The 16,451-nt window shown below is 38.0% G+C and overlaps 1 protein-coding gene across 1 annotated transcript; it reads right to left on the bottom strand.

Annotated features, from left to right (window-relative positions):
- Positions 1-10,873: 10,873 nt before the first annotated feature.
- Positions 10,874-16,355, bottom strand: mrm1 (mitochondrial rRNA methyltransferase 1 homolog (S. cerevisiae)). Its single transcript, XM_051696165.1, has 6 exons — positions 16,252-16,355; positions 14,902-15,998; positions 14,650-14,743; positions 12,150-12,270; positions 11,948-12,067; positions 10,874-11,194 (listed from the first exon to the last, which is right to left on the bottom strand). Exons 2-6 carry the CDS (start codon positions 15,714-15,716, stop codon positions 11,151-11,153), a joined length of 1,194 nt encoding a protein of 397 aa, XP_051552125.1. The 5' UTR covers positions 15,717-15,998; positions 16,252-16,355; the 3' UTR covers positions 10,874-11,150.
- Positions 16,356-16,451: the final 96 nt, after the last annotated feature.

The raw sequence follows: 16,451 nt of genomic DNA, 5'->3' as shown, positions 1-16,451 counted from the left end.
TGATTGGAGATATCAAAGCATTATTGGCCAAATGTCTAGGGGGATCCAAGATGAATGAGATCCTTAAAAAAGTGCATCTAAGAGGAGCAATTGACAATACCAAAATGGATGGAGTTGCATTTGACAGATATCGCACTGACATGGGGGAAGAATTAAGAAAAGAATACCGAACACACATGGACCCAAAATCCCTGAGGAGAACCAATAAATGAAGCAGAAAATCCTACCACTTACATTCAAAGACAACTAAGAAGATGGAAACAAGAGCTGGAGAGAAACCCAGAAGCAGACCCAGTAATGACAACTTTATTTAGAACAGCTATAGTGGATGCTATGCCAACCACAGTGAAGGAAAAACTAGAAGATGTAGTTGGACTGAACTCCAAAACACACAGGGAGTTATGTGAACATGTAACTCATGCTGTGGAACAACACTGGAAGAATGAGTCAAGATTGAAACACCAAGAAAGAGAACTACAGAGAAAGCTGACACAACTACAGCTCAAAGAACTAACTGGAAAAAGAAGATCCAAGCTGCAGTAAAAGAGAAAGAAGAACAATCAGTGGTAACGGCTCCTGTAAATGTGCCTGCACCTGCTGCCGAGCCTACATTGATACCACCTGTACCTGTTATCCAAAATACAATGTAACCAGCCGGAAATGCGTCACAGCCATCATCACCAATTGCAATCTACGTAAAACCAGAACAACCAAACAGCAGAAACTGGAACAGACCACAGCAAGGAGGAAGAGGAAGAGCCAGACAGAACACTGGCCCTAGAAATAATGGCCCACCAGTAATATGTTGGGGAAGCAATCAACCTGGACACAGTAAAAGAAATTGCACCATTAATTCATGGCAAAACAACCAACCCCCAAGCCCAAACAGTGCTCCATGGCAGCAAGACTATCAAGCTCATGCACCAGGTCCACTTAATCCATGGCGTGGACCACAGCAGGGCTACTAGGGCTGCCCAGAGGATCCTACAGGGAGAGGACAGCTTCCAATGATATAATTTGATGCTGATCAAGAACCTATGCTGCAGGTTAAAATAGAAGGCAAGACAAAACCAGTTATGCTAGATACTGGAGCTACATTTACATGTATAAGTCCAAACTATGCCTCTCATGTCCCCAAGTCTGGAAAATATGTAAAGACAGTAGGATTCTCGGGACTTACGCAGCTAATTCCAATGACAGCTCCAGTTAGCATAAAAGTAAACAATGCAGAAATAAAAATTCCCATTCTAATATTGGAACAAACACCTTTTAACCTACTAGGGAGGGATGCCATATGTAAAATGAATTTACAGATATGGTGCTCTCCAGAGGGAATATACATAGATAGTAGGGGAATTAAACAAATGACTGTCACAAAATGTCAGGAACCCCAAGAGCCACAAGCAAACATATATTGACTAGGAGATTTAGGAAAGGATGTAGAAAAAACAGTAATCAAATGGGGAAAATACATTAAAGAACAGCTCTGTGAACCAAGCTTACCAAAAACTAAATTCCATTGTACCATAATATATGACTCAGGAAGGGACCCAGAGCTTGAAAAGAAATGGTTGAATGACACAAAAGGACAAGAAGTTCCATTAACCTCACAATACATAATTGTAGGGCCAGAAGGAGCAGCACTACAAATTGAGAAATGTAACTTTATTGAAAAGTGGTTTCATGTACCAAATTCAGTTTCACATATTACCTTATATGTAAATAAGGGAAGTCAGGCAAAAAATCTAGGACCACAGAAAATCCTTTAATCTTCGAGACCTCTGATAAAACACACCTGAAAATTCTGTGTTATACTGCTATGACATGCATTCCAAGGGTTGTGGTGACTACTAAAGAAAAAGAAAAATTTTATTCAAAAACTCAGAAAGGGAAAAACATGTACCTACTGAATTATGGTCTCAACATGATACAGATGTAGGTTTATTAAAATCTGCTAATCCAATTAGAATTAAATTTAGACCAGGAGCGCATCTACCAAGAAAACAACAATATCCGTTGAAAAAGGAAGCTGTAGAAGGAATTAAAAAGACTATTTAGGGACTAATTAAGGCAGGGGTGTTAATTGATACAGTAAGTCATTGCAACACACCCATATTGCCAGTTGCTAAAGCAGACAAATCAAAATGGCGTTTAGTGCATGATTTGAGAGCAGTTAATGAAGTAGTGGAAGACTGGCCTGTAGAAGTTCAAAATACACATACGCTGCTGACTAATGTTCCTCCTGATGCCAATTATTTTACTGTTATTGACTTGTGCTCTGCTTTTTTCAGCATCCCTTTAGCAGAGGAAAGCAGACACCTTTTTTCATTCACCTACCAAGGTAAACGATATACATACACCAGAATGCCCCAGGGATTTAAACACTCACCACATGTGTTCAGTCAAGTTTTGAAAACTGATTTGGAAGATCTTAGATTGGATAGCACATTGATACAATATGTAGATGATCTGTTGATTTGCTCAACAACATTAGAACAATGTCACCAAGATTCTATCAAAGTGCTTACTAAACTAGCAGAAGGAGGCCACAAGGTTTCAAAAGAGAAACTGCAGTACTGCCTACCACAGGTAGAATACATAGGATGAATCATTGCGCATAAAACTAAGGCTATATCACCAAGTCAATTGGAAGGCATATGTAAGGCACCCCAACCACAAACAGTGGGACAAATTATGATCTTTTTAGGCATGACAGGTTTTAGTGCTGATTGGATAGAAGATTATGCAATTAAAACAGCTCCTTTAAGGGCACTAATGAAACAGACAGGGCATCAGAATATCCGAGCTCGATTAACGTGGGATACTGATGCATTGATAGCCTTTGAATCACTGAAAAAAGAACTTCAGACAGCTCCAGCTCTAGCTACCCCAGATTATATTAAACCTTTTCATTTGTATGTAGCAGATAGAAGAGATGGATATGCATCAGCAGTCTTAATGCAGGAAACCTGCAGTGGCAGAAAAAAGCAACCAATAGCTTATTACAGCACCAAATTGGAAAATGTAGCACAAGGCTACCCGCCATGTTATCAAGGCCTTGCAGCAGTATATTTTGCTTATGACAAAGCTTCTACTGTGACAATGGGCTATCCAGTGATAATTTACACTCATCACAATGTAACAGCACTATTAGAGCAAGGTAGATTTGTTTTAACTCAAGCCAGGTGTTTGACATATTCAACACTGTTAACTTCCCAGATATTACTATAAAATGATGTACAACAATAAACCCAAATAATTTCATTCCTCTAGAAGGGGAGGGAACACCTCATGAATGTGTAATAGGCTCTCTAGCTTTTACTCATCTAAGACCAGATCTAGAATCAACACCAATCATTGATGCAGAAGCAGATTATTTTGTAGATGGGTCATGCTTCAGAGACCATTTAGGAAATCATGCTGGGTATGCTATTGTCAAGAGAGAAGACAAACATTTTGTTCCAATTGTGTTGCAGCATTGTGAGCAGCCATGCTCAGCACAATTGGCTGAATTAAAAGCATTGACTGAGGCTTGTCTGCTGGCTAAAAATCAAACTGTTAATATTTACACAGATTCCGCATATGCATATGGAGTATGCCATTTATTTGGAGCAGTTTGGAAACAAAGAGGGTTCAAAAAGAGTGATGGAACACCAATTCAGCATGGTGACCAAATAATTAAGCTTATTTCCGTCATGATGCATCCAAAGAAATTGGCTATCATCAAATGTCAAGCACACAAAAAAGGCAATGATTTTGTCATTCAAGGTAATAATGCTGCAGACTTACATGCCAAAAATGCGTCAGGATGCCAAGTAGCAGTAATGGCACCTATATCAATTTAGCCTCAGCCTCAACCCCAATTAGATGACATTGCACATATGCAACATCAAGCTGGCCCTTATGAACATAGGATATGGCTACAAAGAGGTGCGAGTAGAGATGTAAATGGTATATGGCGATCTCATGAAGGACATATGATTGCTCCAACAGCACTCCTTACTATTTTAATCTCAGATGCGCATGGTTTTGACCATTACGCAAGAGAGGAGGTAATTAGAAAAATAGAAAGACAAGGATATTGGTCCCCATATCTACAGGCAATGGTAGATGAATTCTTAGCTGAATGTGAAATTTATGCCAAAAATAATGTCAGAAAAGGTACATCTGTACCAATAGGTCACATACCAGTCCCAGAAGGACCATTTAAACACCTGGTAATGGACTATGTGGATATGACAAAATCAGTAAGAGGAAAAAGATACATGTTGGTGATAACAGACAGATTCAGTAGATGGGTAGTGGCAGCACCATCAGCAGACCAGGGAGCTCAAAATGTGATCAAATTCCTGACCAGAGAATTCATTCCAAGATTTGGCATACCATCTCAAATTAGTTCTGATAATGGCTCAGCATTTATTCAAAGAACAGTGAAAGCAGTAATACAACAGCTGAGAATAAAACAAAGATTAGGGTGTGTCTACCATCAACAGTCCCAGGGAATGGTAGAGAGAGTGGATGGAACTCTCAAAGCTAAGATTCACAAAATTTGTGTTGATACTAAACTCAACTGGGTAGATGCTCTACCTCTTGCACTGATGGCTTACCACATGCAGACCAATATAATCACTAATCTAACACCACATGAAGTGTTAACAGGCAGACCTATGCCAGTACCTTATCTGAGAGGTCCTTATGAAGGCCCACCTCTAGACAGTTACAGATGGAGCTAAGGGCTTATATGAGACAATTAACTGCTATACATGAAGCTATTTATTCACAGGAACAGAACAGGGAACCCAGGCAGGAAGAAGAAGTGCCATGTCCCATAGTTCCTGGAGACCAAGTTTATTTGAGAGTTTTTAAGAGAAGATGGAATGAACCCAGAAGGCAAGGACCTTACAAAGTAGTGAGAGCAACTCCAACAGCAGTACAGGTAGAAGGTAGCACAATGTGGTATCATTTAAATCACTGCACTAGAGTGCCTAAACTGAGACTACCAAGACCAGAAAGACAAGTAGATAGAGCAGAAGATCGAGAAGATTTAGATATTGATTCTCCTGAAGTTGAAGGAGAGCCTGAAGCCCATGACCAAGACAGAGCAGAACAAGGAGAGGAAAGCTCAGAACAGGAGGGAGAGAGTAGTGACGCTGTTGCACCTCCTTGAGGTGAGAGAAGTTCTGATATTGATACTGATGTTGGTACACCTGACGCAGCAGCTACCCCAGACCCAAGGTCTCCCAGATACCAATCCCCAAGGCTTTCCAGTGACAACTCCCCAGATTCAGGACAGGAAGGGTCTCCTGAATGCCACTTCTCACCAGGGCCAGGAGAGTTTCGCACAATTGACTTCTCACAAATTGAAGGATTTCGGTATCTCAGGTGATCTCCATAATGCCACTTATTCAACACAAGGTACTCAAGTAAATAAATCTGTTAAAAGAAGGTCTTATGATGATGACTATGAAGACTATCCTTATGGAGGTGCAGACTATCAATCTATAGCATTGTCACCAAAACGCCATAATAATGAAAGCAAAAATCAGACTGTAAAATTACCATTGGAAGTGCCTAATAATGACACAGAATATGAGATTGACCTGACATCAGAAAGAGAAAAAATATTAGAAAGTGCATATCATAATGATTGGTTCAAATGGGCAAACTACACGGCAAAACAATCAGGAATGTCTAACTGCCTGTTATGGTCACCATCACCTTTGAAAGAACTCATGGTGGTGCCCAACCCACATGATTATACACAGTGTGCACAACATTATTTACAAAATTGTGGTAAAAAAGACAGAATACCTTTCTGCCCAGCTGAGTGTTTGGCAATATTAGGAGCTCCAGAATTTGACTCATATTATGAAACAAATGGTTGGGGAGACGAATGTAAAAACTTAGATGTTAGAGTAAATGTAACAAAAAGAGAAAACCCTTTAGCATATGTAATATACCCCAGACTCGAATAGGAGAGTTTCAGTAGATCCATAGGAAAAGTTAGTGTGGGAACATTTAAAGGCAACTGTACTATAACCTGGCATCTGGATGAAAAAATGCATAAGCAAAAGAAAAGAATCTATTCTCTCTATACAATATATGCAAAAGCTACAATACAGGGAGAAACAATAACAGGACCTCCAAGATGTACAAATAAAACTTGGCAAGGAGACACAGGAGATGTAAATCAAACTGTAGTGCCTCCTGTGATTTAATTATATGAAGAACAATCAGTAGCTATAGCAGACTATTTCTGGATTTGTGGTGGAAAACGATTGCGGGCCACATTGCCAAAAAATTGGAAAGGCATATGCACCAGAGTAAGATTAGCACAAGAAATAACTATGTTGACATGGGACCCAGAAGAATCTAAAATCCAGACTGAATCTAGAAAAACAGTACAGAACAAACGTAGAGTGAAGAGAGCATATCAGCCAGACCCTAATGTAATAATAGATGTAACTGGTCAACCAAGAGGAATACAACAGGAATTTAAAGCTAGAGATGAAATAAAATCAGGTTTTGAGTCTATATTCATATGGATAACACCCAATAAGAATGCAGAATGGATCAATTATACTTACTATAATCAGCAAAGATTTATTAATTACACTGATGAAGCATTAAAGGCCTTAGGTGAACAGTTAGCTGCAACAAGTAAAATGACATGGCAAAATAGACTGACACATGGCACTGAACTGGCTATTGGCAGAAAAAGGTGGTGTCTGTGTAATGTTTGGAGCTGACTCTTGCACTTATATCCCAAACAATACAGCTCCTGATGGATCCTTTACCACAGCAATGAAAAAGTTGAAAAGTCTGCGAGAAGAAGTGACTACGAATGCAGGGAGAGTTCAACATATTGGAAAATGGTTTGACAAGCTGTTTGGCTCCTGGGGAGAATGGCTTACCAAAGTAGGAATAATAATAGCTGTAGCTGATGTTATTTTTGTGTTGTTTTGTTGTGTTGTGCCTCTCCCCAGATCAATAATGGCCAATGCTGCAGCCAAACAGATGGTCAATGTATCTGTAAAGCCATCTGGAATTGATATTGGGGCCACTATGTTTACCATAGGCCTTGGACTGAACGAGCTGGATGAGTTCCCGTAAAACCCTGGAATTACACAAAAATGGTAGGAAAGGGGAGCCTTTTATTTTTGACTCTTTGTTTTCAATTTTCTCTTGTTTTTGGATAGCAAGGGAGTCAGTATACTCATTGTATTTTCTTTTATAATAAAATTAGGTAGCACCTTAGATTGGATAGAGTAGGCAGGAAGTTAGAGGGTATTATATTTATTATTTTGGCTAATACCCCTTCCTGATGTTATTATTTTCTTTTAAATGATGTTTCTTGTTTAATCAAGTCATGTGAATGAAAGGGAATGATGAGGGTTTGAAGCAGATCATTATCCGTGTTACGAGATAATGTAACCAGGTAATGTAACCACAGTTAAAAAGGAAATGATAAGAAGGTTTACTTTGATTATTTGCACTTCTTAAAATGTTTTACAAGTATCACTTATTGTTCGAATCATCTCTGAAAGGTACTATTAAACAAGTAAATTGCTGTAGAATGATATAGTATGCATTTATGAACTCTGAACAACACTGGAAGTACCATTGGAGAGCCAAAGGATAAGAAATCACAAAATGAAGCAAGGATCGACGAGCACCTGAGTGCTCAGCAGCAAGAGCAAGATTCTACTGGTGGTTTAAAAACCCGCTGTCTGCTCCAACACCACCAGATAGCACTCCAGGCTACCAGAAATGTCTATGAGTTCCTCTGGCACTGTGGGACGTATCATATGTTGAGTAGTCTACTGATATTGTCTAAATCACTGTAGTATGTTAACTTACTGAAATAAGTCTAATCACTGATGTATTCTACATAACGCAAGGACAACTTTGCACGCACATGCTTTATACAAGAATTTGATTGCTGTTTCCCTCCAGAAAGAACTTAGCTTGGGAAATGAGATCTTTTACTTCCCTCTAGTCAAATGTGAGGGGAGATGTTTGGTCTTATTTCTCCTCCGGAGTGCAGTTCCATAAGAGCAATCATTGTTAGAGGAATGTGTGACCTATATTGGTCACTTGGAAGGAATAAAGAGACTGGCTTGTGAGGTTGCACTCTGGGAAAAGGGCGATAGAGGTGAGACTTTTAATAAGTCTCAAAGGAGGAATAGTATATTTTTCTATATCATAGTATATTTTTATATATCAAACATAGAAAAGTACTAATATAGAATAACCTGGACTTTGTATAACCCAGGAGAGGGCATATGAGGATATTAAAAGTGCTTATGCTGCAAGAAAACGCACAGTACACTCAGCTTTAGCAGAAACATTGGTACCATGATATGAGAAGGCACTGGGAAACACACCTAAGTTAAAGATTAACACAGCCAATGGTCAAAATAACCATATTATGCTTAGACTGTTATATTTTATTTACTCAAAATGTATACTTTTATAATAAATGAATTTATAAAGTTTTTTTTTTTTTTTAAATAGACTAAAAGCCAGGTTTCCACCATTAAAAAGAAGTCAGAGGCTCTGTGAAATAATGGTGGCAGACGGTATCCATTGACAACAAAAAATAATGAGATGGACGTTTGCAAGAGGTGACACCAGATAAGAAACTGTATAAAAGATGACGGTCTGTACCAGAAAGATCAGATCTCAGCTGACATCTCAGGTTTGTTGGATTGCTCAATAAACTCTAACCTTGGACACCTGGAACACCTGACTTTTCTTTCTGAGAAGGAAAAAAAAGTCTATCCATGCTCCATGACAGTATGCCCTAGCAAACCACAAAGAACACTCTTACAACTGCATGGCAACATGCTAAAAGCCATTCAGAACACCCTAGCAACCACCTAGAAGAGGCATTCATAGGACAGCTTTTTTTTTCAACTTGCTACCGCAAGTTTCCATCCCGCACACGAACGCTCCTACTGAATTTTACTCCATGTTCACCCGCTCTCTGCATGCAGTGATTTTCTTCCCAACCGCTCCCATTCCCACAACCCCATATGTGTTTTTCACATAGGACAAAAGCCATACAAATAGACATTATGTGTACACAAAGAATTTTTTTTCTGTTATTGCTATTATCGGATGATGCGTGACATGATGCCCATCTGACTTGCCTGAGACTGATTTCTTATCAATAAATTAATCATTTTCTAGTCCGAGTTTCACATCCTTTGGTGACACGACAGTGTGTTCACGCTTTGCTCTGCCATTCTTCAAAACCAAATCACTTTATTGTCACACAGCCATATACACAAGTGCAATGGTGTGTGAAATTCTTGGAGTTAGAAATTCTTCTAAGCCCCCGTTGACTACATGCATAGCCTACTCTAAATATTGGATAATTTGAAGCATGTGCTGTGTACACATTTTACGTTGCATTTTCTGTTTATTGTTATCAAAAATAAATTAGTTGTAAAATAAAATAATTATTATTGTTTTTGCATTCATTAATTCATCAAATAAAATAAGACATCCACATCAGAGTTTTCAGGCTGCGCGGAAATGTAATCCAGTGCCGCAAGAAAACTAATCGGGAGTTCCGCAGGAATACAGACCTCTACCACCTAACAATGATCTAGCAACCACCTAGAACACCCTTCAACCACATAGCAACATCCTTGCAAAGCCCTTGCAACCACCAAGAACACACCAGCCACCACCTGGAAATGCCCTAACAACCACCTAGAAAACCTAAGCCACCGCACAGCAGCACCCTAGTAACCACCCAGAACACTGCAGCAACCAATAAGGTAATGCACTGGCAACCACCCACAACACCCTAACATTGTAGAGGCAAGTTTTGCACAGACAAGCACTACTATGCATGTATACAAAGGTATTTTCTTCAAAGATCTCAGGGTCTAAATGAGCTGTTATGATTACTACTATTGCAAAAAGACCACATATGCATCCATCTAATGATTCAAAAGATAAACAAATTTCCTAAATTGGCTGCTTTTTAGAAAAGCAACACCATCAGCAAAAAGCTGTTCACATCAAAGTACAGATCATTCACCCAGTAACCACAATACAGTGCCTCATTACATTCTATCAAATTTAATATCTCGCTCCTCCCTGCAGCCATGAGAAAAAAGAAAGTGAGGTCTAACTGTCTACAGTGTTGGCAGATTCATCATCCTATCCTGCTTCCCACAGGCATGCCAATCGAACACGATTCAGTTTAATTGTAAACCATCCTGTTTCATAACCCCTCAGTCACCACCTAGCCTTGAAGTGTGAAGGGAAGCATGTCAGATTCAGTGAAATTTACGTAAATGCTTCTCAACGGTACAGGTCTAGCAGCAGCATACTTTGACCAAGCCCTCATCTTACTTCAGAGAAAAAAAAAAAACTCAAACCTGATCTCTAGTCTTGTCAAGCCATAGGAAGGTTTAAATACATCCAGTATATGCAGTGCCACCTGCTGAACTAACTTAAGTACTACTGATTGAACATAACATCTAAATCTGGGGTTAAAATCAAATTTACCCAAGGAAATAAGTCTTAGAATTTAGAACACATTAAAACAAGGAAATGTTATGATGTAAAATGAATAAAAAATATGTAAGATTCTAGACTATTTCTGGGTCACTAAAACTCTTGTTACCTCTTTGTACAACAGGTCTGATTTCCTTGCTTCAATTGAAACACAAGATTTGACTGACACCAACAGTTATTCCTTATATATAATTAACATATTCAGCTTTCATGGGTATTTTCTAATTAATGTCAATAAAGATCATCTTGATTATTCATTCAAAGTAAAACTAACAAACAATTTTTTTTTTTTTTATCTTCAGTTGGCAAATGTTTACACAGATAAAGCACACGATCAAATTAACATGTTTATTAATCTCAACAGAAGTGTTTAAACAGCATGCTTTCCCTGAGTTGATAGAGACCCAGTACAGCGCAGGTCTTGTGTTCACAGAGCGGTCACTGGGCCAGAATGCATCTCTAGGCTCTCTTTATCTGATCAATGGGCCTCTCCAAACCCTCACACAGTTAATTGATGAAGTAATCCAGTCATTAATCACTGTAGGGTGCTAATGAGAGACGCCTGAGTAAATAATGAGGCAGCCTTGTCAATGCTGCCATCATCATCATCATCAGCTGGCTGTGTATGAGAACAGCAGAGAGTGCAACAGGATGCCTATGAGAGGGAAAGAGCAACACATTAAAAAAGGCCAACTGAACTAGCTTCATGCATAATCCATATAGTCAATTATCTTCATTAATAAATGGTATCAAATTGAAGCCTAGAAACCTGTTTGTCTGTGCAAAAGAGACAGAAGAGAACTTGACTGTACATTATATTTTCATATATGGTTATATTTCGGTTTTATTGATAAAAGAAACTTAGGCTACAGAGCCATTCATTTGTATAGTATCACTGGGAAAGTATTTAGTGCAGTGTCAGCAATTTCTTATTATTAAAAAACAAAACAAACAAAAACAATATTTGCCCCCTGGAAAATGATTGATGTTTAAGGGCATATTTTATGTTAACTATATAAAATTGTTTATGAAATAAACTGGCTTTTCCTATGAAAACAAATCAAAAACAAATGCTAAAGTGGCTGTTAATAATATACAAGATATTATAACACAATAAACGCTCTGTTAGAAAATCATATTTTAAATGATTCGCTAGTCCCACGTGTTAAATTAAACAGCTCTTTTCTGATTTTGATGTTTGGTGGATATACTGTAGCTTGAAGGCTCTAGAATGAATTAGACATTTTGGTCTTGGTTTAAGGATTTTGGAAAAAACCCAACCCAAATATAAAAAAAATTCACCATGATGGGTACATTTTTTGTTCCCAAATTTTAAAGATCTGTGGCAGCAGTTTTGCTGAGCCCTGCCATGTATACCAGCCATTAAGACGTAATTCAGCTGTTGTACCTGTGGCTACAGAAACATTGAGCGAATCTAAACCAGGCAGCAGTTCTCTTTGTGGAGGGATGGTGAGCAGGACATCACACAGCTGACGCAGTTCAGGAGACAGACCATTACCTTCCCCACCTGACACCACACAGAGATTAGTATATGAACAACTTCGAGCACACAACATGTATGGGGCCAAACAAGTTTAAGAGACACATACCCATTAACAGCAGTGTAGGTCTTGACATCTTGAAATCTGAACACGGCACAACTGGGACTTCAGGATTTCCTTCCTCTAACCCAACAGTGCCGACTACTTCCCAGCCTTGTTCCGCTTTCACCTATATTGCCATAAAAATTTGGTTATTAAACTTGAGGAAATTCAATTGATTGAAAAAAGTGTGTGTTTCTCAACTCTCAAATGAGGACAGCAGGACAGAACTGACATAAACTTAATCACAATTGTATTCTTTGACTGCCCTCTATAGTCTAACAACTGGAAAGACAAAAAATCTGCATAAAAAATCTCCCAAATTTTCCACAACCTTTTGAAATAAATGTTTATTGTACTATGAAAACCTACGTTTCAGAGCAGAAAGTTTTTTTGTTTTGTTTTTTTACTTCACTACAGTTTTCAACTTTACACAAACATCACAATATGTACTGCTGGGTGGTAACTGATTACTTTTAATCTGGATTACATAATCAAATAAACAAAATAAAGTACTTGAAATTAGATTAAATTAAGTTTTAAAATGCCCGTAATCAGATTTTTTTATGGATTACATGATGTACATATTCATCAAGCATTAAATTATTTATAATGTATTGATCCCTTTAATTCTTCTTTTTAAATATTTAACATTTTCCATACTTAATCAGAATTCTTAATTGTATGTGTGTGCGCTTTTTCAACGGGTCTGGGCTGCGTTTCCCAAAAGCATCATAAGCCTAAGTAGATCATAGAAACCATTGGCGCCAATGGTCTCTATGATCAATTTAAGCTTTCAATGCTTTTGGGAAACGCAGCCCTGATCTTTTACCACACATAATAACATTTCTAATGTCAAAATTGCCGGTGTACCAACATTTTAAGTGCCTTTTTTACATTCACACAGAAACAGACAAATAGTAAAATACCACAAAATCATATAAATTCTCATATTCTGATCCATTAAGTACATTTTCTTAAATACATTTAAGCAACATTTTATCAAAATGATACAAGCTTGTCCTACTCAAATGCATGTATCATCAAATAAACAAGAACTAAATCAGAAGTAATTCAAAAGTAATCAAAAACCAATCAAATTAAATTACTTTAAAAATACAATACAAGAGATAACATTATGGACTACAATCCAGCACTGACTGTATGTAAGTGGGGGGAAATAAAATGATAAAAAAATTATATGACCTGTTTAAATGGTTGAATGATTGGGCGGCAAATGCTGTTGACTAATAACTGTACCTTATGAAAAACAAAGATTTTTTTAGTTTTTTACACTATGCGACTAAAATGTATATATATTTGGCAACTGGCTGGTAAATGTTTGGATTTCACTCACCAGTGATTGTGTAGTATAGTGGTGAAGAAGTTGAGAGTAAAAGTTTGGTTTGACTCATTCTGTGTAATGTGTGTCCAAAGACGAGTTCCATGCAACCCATTTGTCATTGAATAAAGTCTCTTTTAATAATCTTTCTGTTCTTTCCAGTCAGTTGTTGATCAAAAACAATAAAAAAAATAAACACTTAATTCTAATCATGCATAGCTCAAATGAGATAAAGCTGTTTGAGTTTTTCTCGTAAACATGCACTCATTTACAGACGCTCTTTACAGAAATGCCAGTTTTGTTAAAGAGACAGTACCGGTATTACCACGTGTTCAACAAATCAGTGTAAATACTTGTAAATAGTAGAAATTATGCAATTAAACAATAAATATGTAACAAAAATAATATATGAAATATAATATCTTATTTATTGATTGAATTCATGGGTTTGTTTATTTTTAAACAGCCAAAAAGATGAAAAACTATTAATATTTTCATACCTATAGTTACAAGGTCCCCTTTATAATTAACAGCATTAGCTTGAAAATAATATATTCATATGTAAACAAAAGGGACGTTATAACATAAATTTACCCCTATGAATGGATATTGAATCGAAATCGAATCAAAAGCTTGTAAATCGGAATCTAATTGGGAAATCTGTATCAATACCCAGCCTTATTCATTTCTGTTTCTGATTAGGTCGCACACACACTTCAGCTCACACAGAAACACAAACAGCCGTACATATGAATATAATTCATGTTTTACACGTACTCTAGATAAATATTATATTTTCAGAAATATGTGTAACCCAAGTAATTTAACTTGAAAATCAGTAACTGTAATCTGATTACAAGAATTTAAAATGTAACACGTTACATAAAAAGTTATTAGGATATGCTCGTAAATGTTCAGCAGTGGTGTGAATGACAACGGCTTGCACTGAAAACGTTTAATAGGCATTGAATTACCAATACATACAGCAGCGTATAGTTAATAATATAATAAAATTAGATAATATAATATGCTAATATTTAAAAATATAATATGCCAATCAGAAACATAGTCCAGACTGCTGCAGAAGACCCACCTGTTGTAATGCAAATTTGCCAATCTGCAGCTCTTTCCTATTTCTATGGGTTGGATTAACTTCCAGTTCCATACCTTTATCATATCTTTCAGGTTGCTGTAGCCAAACACCTCCATGGCCTCCATCACACCTGCACTGGCTTTGCTCACTGTGGGTGTCAGAGGACAGCTAACAAGACAGCAGATGATCAGAATCAAACATCAAGAATTAATTTAAAAGCACATTTGTTTTAATCACCAACAGGCTGCATGACAAAAGGAATCATCACAACTCTTTAAATTCTACAGTTAAATAATTAAACATAAATGAATATAATTGGTGTCCACCTGTTATGAATGCTGCTGGCCACCCGATCCACTCCCAGGAAGTACGCGGACCGCAAAATGGCACCAAAATTCATCGGATCCTGCACTCCATCCAAAACCAGCCATAATGTCCTGTGATTCTTTACATTGTGAGATGTTACAGGTGTTTCCTCTTTGATAAAGCCAAGAGAACTTGCTTGCAGACACAAGCCCTGGTGCACCTTACCATCACACAGCTTGTTTAGCATTTGCTTACTGACCCTCTGTATCTGTACACCCCATCTGAGGGCCTCCTGGGAAACCCTCAGAATCGCATCTCTCTGAGGCCCCTCACCTTCCTTTACAAAGAGACGACTTGGTCTCCTCCTACCTTGCATGAGGGCCAGCAAACATGGGGCCACACCAAACACAATCTCCAGCCGTTTGGCTTCATTAGGCTCAGTTTCTTTTTGTATCTTGAAAATCGTTTTAGTTTCTGACTCACTGAAATCCTCAAACCTCAGTTTCTGAAGCTCTGAAGACAATTTTCTCTCTGAAGGAGCAATTTGAGATGCTCTGCTCAACGTTTTTATCGATTTGGGGATATCGTCTTGGGAAGCAAGAGGTTTGTGCTGCCTAGACACTAATGTCTTTGTGAGTTTCTTAGAGGTAGAGCCATTCTTTCTCTCTGCTGACATTAAAACATTGTCTCTCTGCAATAAAAGTGCTCTTGTGCAACCATAGGTTGCATGTTGGGTGAGAGAAACTGGTGATAAATATAATTCATTCAGGCCAACCAAACATCGGCTTTTCTTAGCTTGGTTGGACACTTGGAAGGCTCTTTTCCACACCTGCATATTGCCCTAAATATGATTATTTCCAAAGGCGTGCCTCACACTGACAGTATCCAACTCAAATAAACCAGCATAAGATAGTTTGCTGGTCTTAGCTGGCCACTGAGCTGGTTTACACTGGTCAGGTCAGTCTGACTTGATGGGTTTCGAGCACTCGTCAGCTGGTCAAGTTGGAAGACTAGCAAAACCAGCTGAACACCAGCTAGGCCAGGGAAACTATCAAAACACCACCTTAGGCTGGTTTAAGTTGGTTTACAGCAGGTTTAATGTACAAGTTCACCCAAACTGCGGAGCACACAAGCAAACTTTCACAAATATTGAATTAATACTTAAATCAAATTAATTAATTTCTCATAAAATACATTAATCATGGGTAAACATGTTGCTTTTAACAAAAGTAATTCTGAGTCAGCTGAAGTTTTAGCTGCAACTGCTAATCAGAAAGCTAGCTTGCCCTTCAACTGATCCACATAAAAGCACAATATTGCATTTTAGTTGACAAAAAAATACAATATAAGATATCAGACAGTAAACCGACCTCAAAAACCACGCAAACGCTTTAAACAACCATGTGAATCCAGAGGAATAGGACTGCTTTCTGTTCATTGCCAGTTGTCAGTGTCGACGTGAAGCGTGGAGCGCGTTCACTACCGCAGCTGCTCCCAGATCAGCTATTGTCACCAACACCGGATCTGTATTCTGAGCGGGAAAGCAGCGCAGGCTGATTTGAGAACAGCG

The sequence above is a fragment of the Myxocyprinus asiaticus genome, chromosome 4 (genome assembly GCF_019703515.2).
Source record: "Myxocyprinus asiaticus isolate MX2 ecotype Aquarium Trade chromosome 4, UBuf_Myxa_2, whole genome shotgun sequence".
NCBI classification, from domain to species: Eukaryota; Metazoa; Chordata; class Actinopteri; order Cypriniformes; family Catostomidae; genus Myxocyprinus; species Myxocyprinus asiaticus.
The sequence above is the reverse complement of the archived record's forward strand: the minus strand, read 5'-3'. Positions and strand labels throughout refer to the sequence as shown.

Bases quoted from the DNA above. Each gene is read 5' to 3' on its own strand.
- mrm1 (XM_051696165.1), bottom strand. From the start codon at position 15,716: ATGCAGGTGTGGAAAAGAGCCTTCCAAGTGTCCAACCAAGCTAAGAAA. The intron at 12,271-14,649 runs GTATGGAACTGG...ATGGCAATATAG, and splicing joins ACCTGAAAGATATGATAAAG to GTGAAAGCGGAACAAGGCTG. The intron at 12,068-12,149 runs GTATGTGTCTCT...GTGTGGTGTCAG, and splicing joins ACCTACACTGCTGTTAATGG to GTGGGGAAGGTAATGGTCTG.